General features: G+C 50.0%; 1 protein-coding gene across 15 annotated transcripts in view; it reads right to left on the bottom strand.

Moving 5' to 3' along the window:
• CEP72 (centrosomal protein 72) overlaps positions 1 to 8,476 on the bottom strand; it is a 42,745-nt gene extending 34,269 nt beyond the window's left edge. For 2 of the 15 annotated variants that reach the window (XR_011430309.1, XM_070246146.1), the window contains exons 1-3: positions 7,934 to 8,476; positions 2,234 to 2,361; positions 204 to 396 (exon numbers count right to left, since the gene is read on the bottom strand). Coding sequence is in view for 12 of the 15 variants with exons in the window: in XM_070246146.1 (XP_070102247.1) it covers positions 204 to 396; positions 2,234 to 2,361; positions 7,934 to 8,126 (514 nt within the window). In the remaining 3 variants the exon portion in view is untranslated. Of the gene's footprint in view, positions 1 to 203; positions 397 to 2,233; positions 2,362 to 2,541; positions 5,940 to 7,220; positions 7,373 to 7,832 lie in introns of those variants that run through there. The other 13 variants (XM_070246152.1, XM_005604372.4, XR_011430310.1 and 10 more) reach the window with 12 other exon arrangements.
• Positions 8,477 to 8,820: the final 344 nt, after the last annotated feature.

Consider the following 8,820-nt stretch of genomic DNA (forward strand, 5'->3'; position numbering starts at 1 on the left):
TCCCTGGCAGTTATCTGTGCCCACAGGGATCCCTGCCACCTTCCCAGACAGCTCCCCTACAAGACCCATCGTGCGAGACACAGCGTCTCACACCATCAGAGTAGAAAATCAACTTCCCTTTTCAGAGAAACCAACAGCATGACTGCTCTGGGAGCACAAACACCCTTACGGCTCCACTGAGCAAGCACGGCCAAGGCGCCTACCCAGTTGCCTGAGCTTCGGGAGCATGTGCACAACAAAGAGGCGGTAATCAGACTCATTCTTCACCACAGGGTTCAGCCGGAAGTCCACGTCCAAGAGTTCAGGCAAGCAGTGAAGCCGGAACACTTCAGCTAGCGAGGAGACGCAGTTGTAGTAGAGACTGAGGCTCTCCAGCGTAGTGAGGTACTCAATGCCCTGTGCAGAGGACAAAACGCCCATTAGTTCACACTGTCAGAAATAAACACACAGTAAAATGGGGCATCAACAGGAACCGACCACACAAATTAACACACGCACTTGCAACGAACAGGTGCCGTTATCAGGAACAGCGTGCAGATAAAACGGGTTCTACAGAGGAGGTTCTCTGTCTTCACACACGGTGAAGCGACTGTGCAGGGAAGTTTGAAACGCCATGTTTCCAACAGTCATAAAAGTACTGAGGACCACTGATGGCTACTGAGTTCTCGTCATGCGCCAAGCTAAGGGACTGACACAATTTCATTCAATCTGCACACACCCTATAGGGCAAGAACTATTATTGCTGCCATTTTACAGATTTGAAAACTGAGTCTTGAGGAGGTTGAGAGATGAGTCAGCCCCGAAAACAGCCTGGACTGAAACTCAAAAGGGACTCTGAGCAGACCCCTAACCCCCACGTCAGGGATACTGGGAGCATCATGTTACAGGGCAGTGAAGCCCAGCCTCTCTTTCAAGGTAAGAAGCCCCTCTCTATATCAAGCCATGAGCAGTGTTTACACAACCTTCCCACCTGCCATCACCTGAGTCATGTCCCAGTCACTCACTAGGAGCGAGCACCTGCACGTCAAGCACACTGCAGCGAGCACCACACTCAGGTGCTGCCACGCAAGGGCCCGAGGCCACCAAGAGTCAGGCTGCAAACAGACTCGAGTACAGAAAGGGGGAGAGGAAACACAGCTGACAGAGGGCTGGAGAGTGATGGGCACCGCCCTCGGGTGCCGCCATGCAAGGGCTGAGAGTCAGGCCGCAAACAGACTCGAGTACAGAAAGGGGGAGAGGAAACACAGCTGACAGAGGGCTGGAGAGTGATGGGCACCGCCCTCGGGTGCCGCCATGCAAGGGCTGAGAGTCAGGCCGCAAACAGATTCAAGTACAGAAAGTGGGAGAGGAAACACAGCTGACAGAGGGCTGCAGAGTGATGGGCACCGCCCTCGGGTGCCGCCATGCAAGGGCTGAGAGTCAGGCCGCAAACAGACTCAAGTACAGAAAGGGGGAGAGGAAACACAGCTGACAGAGGGCTGGAGAGTGATGGGCACCGCCCTCGGGTGCCGCCATGCAAGGGCTGAGAGTCAGGCCGCAAACAGACTCGAGTACAGAAAGTGGGAGAGGAAACACAGCTGACAGAGGGCTGGAGAGTGATGGGCACCGCCCTCGGGTGCCGCCATGCAAGGGCTGAGAGTCAGGCCGCAAACAGACTCAAGTACAGAAAGTGGGAGAGGAAACACAGCTGACAGAGGGCTGCAGAGTGATGGGCACCGCCCTCGGGTGCCGCCATGCAAGGGCTGAGAGTCAGGCCGCAAACAGACTCAAGTACAGAAAGGGGGAGAGGAAACACAGCTGACAGAGGGCTGCAGAGTGATGGGCACCGCCCTCGGGTGCCGCCATGCAAGGGCTGAGAGTCAGGCCGCAAACAGACTCGAGTACAGAAAGTGGGAGAGGAAACACAGCTGACAAGAGGGACGCAGAGCAATGGCCATACACATGTTAGTCATTTTGGCCTTGTTTTATTGCCTTTGAAGATACAACCATCTTCATCAGAGAGCTATGACTTTTGGTTGTCAAAGTAATTTAAAGATGCAAAGTGATGTGTAAGAAATCCAGCTTACAGTAAACACAAGAAAAATACCACCACACTTATAATCATTGTTCCATGTACTATTTACAATTATTATAAGCATAGTTATAAAACAGATTGCATTTTTTACTATAAATCTACTTTCCACTGCTGTGGATAGCAATAAATTTTCTTTTAAGAAACAAATCTAAAACTTACCTCTAGACTAACCAGCGAGTTGCGTGACAGATCTAAAGATTTTAGACCTGTTAAACTCATCAAAGAATTTCCTAGGTGAGTAATCTTTTCTTGGTAAGTCCCAGGAATAGATAATGATCGAAGTTCAGCTAAGAATAGAAAATTATGAGATTTTTAACCTTTGTTTTTATTCAAAATAAATTATTCTGATAAAAGCAAGATATAAACTCACAATCTGAAAAAGCCACAAAAATAATGCAACTCACTCAAAGTTTGAACATCAATATTAAAGAACAAGAATTGCATTTAAAGTTTTAGCTTATGTTTACCTTCAAAATTTCTCCAAGCCCACGCCCTGGCCCCACTCCCACTGCTTCTCCCTCCAAAACTCTCTCTCACCAGAAATACCCTCCTAACTGGGCGTCCACGTCCACTCCTGGCTGCTCATCCCCAGCATCTAAGCAGCCTCCATGCAGGGATCACAACACGAAACCTGCAAGTTAGCAACCGACCGCTCCACGCCATTACACGTGAGAGCTGACCACGTGCCTGTGCGCCATGTGCCTCTGCAGGGCACCCAGTAAGCAGCCACAAATAAGCGTCACCACAAAAGCGGGTTTCTGCCATCCAAAGACAGGCTGGGCCTGGACACACCAACACTTTCCCAGGAATATTTATGTTTTAAGACACGTCTTGATTAAATTTAAAATCGGGCTTTCAGTTCCAGACAAGACGGAGTAGACACATTTCACCCTACTCCTCCCCACTTACTGTACCTAAAAGCCCTGCACAACAATAAAGGAAACCAGCACCAGACGACTCTGAAGGGCGAGGAACAGAAGGCCAACTGCCTAGGGACCTTGAGAAAACAGCTAGGCCGTGAGTGCCCTGGGTTGGCTTTGGGGTTTTCTGTTTGTTTCGTCTCCTATACATCCCAACCTGAGGGCAAAAGAAGCTGGCAACCCAGAAACAGCAACGGACACTGACCAGAAAATAAGGGTAAACCTGCTGCCCATGGTCCAAGGACCAGGAGGGGAGTCTTGCAGAACAGAGCAACAGTGGCCCCACTCCAGCCCAACACCAAGGAAAAAGCACACTTCGTACACCTGCATTGTGCAGTGGCCAGCACCAGGACCCTGTGAGTGGACCCTGACTACTCACAGGGTACTGGCCTGGGTGTCACGAGGTGCTGCCCTTCCCCTCCCGGCCCACAGAGGTCTGCAGCGGCTGTGTGTGTGACAGGAGCCCAGCAACCACCTCAGCAGCAAAGCAGCACCCCGTGAGTGCCAGTGATAAGCAATGAGATTTAAATAGGAAACAGAGTCCTACAATACCCAAAACGTCCACAATACAATAAAAAATAACCAAGAACTAGGAAAACTTCATTTGAATGAGGAAAAAAAATCAACAGATACCAACACTGAGATGACAGAAGTCAGAATTATCTAACAAGAATTTTAAAGCAACAGTTATAAAAATACTTCAATGAGCAGTTATAAACACTCTTGAAACAAATGAATAAATAGGAAGTCTTGGCAAAGAAACAGAAGATATAAAAAAGAAACAAGCAGAAATTTAAGAAATGAAAAATACAATAACTGAAACAAAAAACAAATCTCAGGAGCAGCTCAATAACAGAATGGAAATGACACAGGGAAAAATTTTAAAAAGAAGTAACATAAAGAGAGACTGATCAAAATTGTCTTATCTGACCAAGAGAGAGAAAACAGAGTTAAAAAGAAATGAACAGTGCCCCAGGGACCTGTGGAAGAAGAAAAGGAGATCTAACATTCACATCATTGGGGTCCCGGTGGAGTTCCAATCACAGTTCCAAGAAGAGAAAGACAGAATGGCTAAAAACAAAAAATCTTAAAAATTAAAGAAACACTGGCTGACAGCATCCCAAATCTGGCAAAAGACATAATTTTGGCAAAAGACATTCAAGAAGTTGAGAAATCCCTAAACAGAATAAAAGTAAAAAATGCCATGCCCAAACATAAGACTGCAACTACTGAAAACTAAAGACAATGAGAGAATCTTGAAAGCAACCAGGGAGAAAAGGCATTACCCACAGGGAAAAACGACTCACATGGCAGAGGATTACTCTTGAGAAGCCACAGAGGCCTGAAGGAAGTAGTGTCGCAGACATCAAGTGATTTAAGAAAAGAAATTTCAACCCAGAAGTCTATATCTACCGAAAACATCCTTCAAGACTGAAAGCAAAATAAAGACACAGATCTTCCTCAACTTATGATGCGGTTCCAGCCCAATTAACCCATCGCAGGTTGAAAATAGCAAAGCCAGAAGTGTATGTAACAGACCTAAACTAGCAAATATCATAGCTTAGCCTTGCCTACTTTAAGCACGCTCACAACACTCACACTCGGCTACAGGTGGTCAGAATCATCTAACACCAAGCCTATTCTATAACACAGTGCTGAACACCTCATGTAATTTATTGAATACTCTACTGAAAGTGAACAACAAAATAGTTGTATGGGTACAGAATGGCTGTAGGTGTATCGGCTGTTTATCCTCATGACGCGTGGCTGATGGGAGCTGCAGCTCACTGCTGCCAGCATCACGAGCGGGGACCATCCCACACAGCACCGGCCTGGGAAAAGATCACAATTCAACATTCGAAGTACCATTTCTAGTGAATGCGTATTGCCTTCACACTTTCATAAACTGAAAATCTGTAAGTTGAACTATCGTAAGTCAGGGACCATCTGTATTCTCAAATGAAGAAACACTAAGACAATATGTCACCAGCAACACCTGCCTTAAGATAACTGCTAAAGAAAGCTTTTCAACCATAAAAGAAAAAATAAAAGAAGGAAACCAGGAACATCTGGAATGAGTGGAGAATAACAGAACAGGTAAACATGTGGGTAAATATGTTTCCTCTTGAGTTATTTAAAATGTTAGAGGACTCTGAAAATCCTATCATTCATGTAGTTCTCAAGGTATGCAGAGGAGACATTTCAAACAACTAAATTACGAAGGGGGAGGATAATGAAACCTCTACTTCACCTGAAGCAGGAAAACATCCACATAAGTAGACTGTGCTACATTACATAAATACACCACGATTTGTAGAGCAACCACTGGAAAACCCATACAGACACATGCTCATAAATACAATAAACAAATCAAAATGAAACACTAAAAAATACTCAAGTAAACCACAGGAAGCCAGGAAAAAGGAAACAAAAGGAGAAATAACAAAGGGAACAAATAGAAAACAAATGATAAAATAGCACATATCTACTGTATCAATAATTACATTAAATGTAAATGGTCTAAATACACTATAAAAGAGAAAGATTGGCAGGGTGGATAAAAATAATGGACAACCACACACTGTCTACAAGAAACTCACATCACACATGATACAGGTGGGTTAAAAGATTAAACAGTAAACCGATGGGAAAAGATATGCTCTGCAAACACCAGCCAAAAGAAAGCTGGAGGGGTGACACTAACATCAGATAAAGCGGACAGCTCAAGAAAGACAATTATCAGGGACAAAAACGAACACTACACATGCTACAAGGATCACCCCAACAAAAGGACATAAAAATCCTAAATAAGTATGCACCAAACAGAACACCTTCAAAACACACGAAGTGAAAAGAGAAACAAACAAATCCACAATTAGAGTCACGTGTTCAATACCCCTCTCCCAGTAACTAACAGAATCACTAGACAGAAAATCAGCAAGGATACAGTAGAATGGAACGACATCACCAGCCAATAGGATCTAACTGACAATTACATAATTCCACTCAACGACAGAGTGCACCTTCTCTTCACGTGCATTTGGGACATTCACCAATATAGACCCGATCATGAGCCATAAAAGAAACCTCAACAAGTTTTAAAAACTAAAATCATACAGATTATGTTCTCTGACCATAATGAAATCACCCTAGAATTGATAAAAGAAAGAGAAAAAAACAAGGAAAATCTCCAAACACATGAAAATGAAAAAAACACACTCCTAAACAATCCATAGGTCAAAGAGGAATCTCAAGGGAGATAAAAGAAATACATTGAACTGAATGAAAATGAAAACACAACAACAAAACTTGTGGCTGCAGCTAAAGCTGTGCTTAGAGGGAAATTCGTAGCACTAAAATATTTATATCAGAAAATTTAAGTCTCAAATCAATGATCTAAATCTTTACCTCAGGAATCTAGAAAACAAAGAGTAAAATAAATGCTAAGTAAGCAGAAGGAAGGAAATAATAAAGGACAGAATCAATGAAAAATGAAGCATAAAAACAATGGAGGAAAACCTATCAAACCAAAAACTGGCCCGCTGAAAAGATTAATAAAATTCATAGACCTCGAGCAACACTAAAAAGAGAGAGAAGACAAAAATGGCCAACAGCAGGCATGGAAGAAGGGTATCACTACAGACCCCACACATTCACAGGCCAATAAAGGAATACCACGAGCAGCTCTGTACACACAACTTCAACAACTTAGCTGAAATCAATCAACGTCACAGAACCCCACACAACCACAACTCCCCCAAGATGAAACATGACAGGAATAGTTCCATAGCTACTACAGAAGCTGAGTTTTTAGTTTAAAAGCTTCACATACAGAAGTCTCCAGGCCCACACGGTTTCACCGGAAAATTCCATCAAACAATAATTAGCACCAGTTCTACACAACCTGTTGTAGACAAAGAGGAGGAGGCCACACTTCCCAACCCATCTTACGAGCCCAGCACCAGCCTGACGCCAACCAGGCAAACCGGGACAGAGACAACCGCAGCAACCAAGCCCTCCGAGCAAGATCCGGAAGTCCTCCGCGGACGGCGGACCCAGGCCAGGAGCCCAGGGAAGGCTCGCCCCGCCAAGGCGAGCGCCGGCCTCCAGGACGAGGCCGCCCCAGGGCCCGGGGCTGGGGGCGCGGACCTGCCCGCGGCCCGCACACCAGACACGCGACGGCACAGACGTCAGCTCAGCCGCCGAACAGCGGCCAAGCGGCCCACCTTCGCCATCCTCCCAATTAGGGCCGAGCGCGGCAACAACCGCTCAGCAGCCCGGGCCGCGGGGGCTGCGGAGGGCGGGCGGGCGGGCGGCCTCCCCGCCCCTCCCCTGCTCTGCGGCCCACTCCCTCCACTTCCAGGCCCCATACCCTCCCCTCCCCCTCTCACCCCCAACCCTCCCCTAGCCCTCCTCACCCCTCCCCAAACCCTCGCCTCCCTGGCCTCGACCCCTCCCCACACCCTACAACGGCCCGCCCCCTCCCCGCCCCGCCCCTCCCCGCCCCGCCCCCCAACGGCCCGGCCCCTCCCCACAGCCTCCCGCTCCCCACCCCCCCAACGGCCCGCCCCCTCCCCTTCCTCGGCCCCTCCCCACAGCCTCCCGCTCCCCACCACCCCCAACGGCCCCTCCCTGCACCCTCCCCTACCCCCTCCCCACCCCTTACCCCCCCCCGCACCCCCGCAACGGCCCGCGCCCTCCGACCCCCTCGGCACCCCACACATCCCGGCCTGCGACAGTTCGGCCCCGACTCTGGGTGCCGGCGCCCCTGCCGAGGCCGCGGGGGACGCCTGGGCCCTCAGCCCGCGCCGCCCGCCCCCGCCGCCGCTGCCGCGCACCCAGATCGCGGTGAGGCGCCAGGCCGCTCTTCTCCCGGATCTTCTCCTCACACAGCACCAGCCGCGGGCCCGCCGGCGCCATGCTTTCAAACGGCACGCACCTGCCCGGCGCCTGCGTGCTGGGGCCCCGAGGGCGGCGGGGCGGAGCCAAGGATCCCCGTCGGGGTGGCCGCGGCGGCCCAGAGGAGGGGAGCTGGACGGGAGGGGCCCCGGGCGGCAGGCTGGGCGTGAGGCCCAGTCGCTCCAAAGTACCGGGCGGCGACCCTGGCCGCAGCCCCCGTCTGCTGTGCGCATGCTCTCCTCGGGGCGGTGCTGCCTCCTGGGCACGGTGCTCTCCTGGGCAAAGCCTGCGTGCCTGGGAGACCCGGCCCCAGCTGGACCTCCGCCCCAGCTGGAGACCCCTCCCGCCCCCAGCCTTGCTGATTATGTTGCGGACACCAAGTGCCCATGGTTCTCCCCAGGACCCCTGCTTGTGGGATCGCAGCGATCTCCCACCGCAGTCGCTCGGTGAGGCTGGTCCTCCTCTGTCCTTGTCCTCAAATCCCCCGGGCCGATCTTGTGGCTCACCACTGACCGGGAGGTTCACGGCCTGTCAGTCCCTCTAGGCCCGTTATGGAGCGTCGTGAGGAGCATTTAAGATCTGCGGGGTTTGGAGAAGTCCTCGTTCCGAATCCAAATCTGCCCCACCCAGCAGGAGCCCTGGGGTGCTCCCTCCCTTCCCCGACTCCTGCTGTTTGGGACTCCCTGCTACCCCTCAGCCCAGATTTGAGCAGCTTGGTGGGAACTTCCCCCATGGTATGTCATAGCCTGTGTGGTGGTAGCATGAGGGGTGTGTGGACTGGATGTAGACAGGGGATATAGGGCAGGGGCCATAAGATGGGGGGTTTGTGGATGGGGTGTAAGGGAGGTGTAGACGGGGTATAGGGGAGGTGTAGACAGGGGGTGTAGGGGAGGGGTATGGGGGTGTACACAGGGTGGTGGGGTGCAG

The sequence above is a fragment of the Equus caballus genome, chromosome 21, assembly GCF_041296265.1.
Source record: "Equus caballus isolate H_3958 breed thoroughbred chromosome 21, TB-T2T, whole genome shotgun sequence".
NCBI lineage: Eukaryota > Metazoa > Chordata > Mammalia > Perissodactyla > Equidae > Equus > Equus caballus.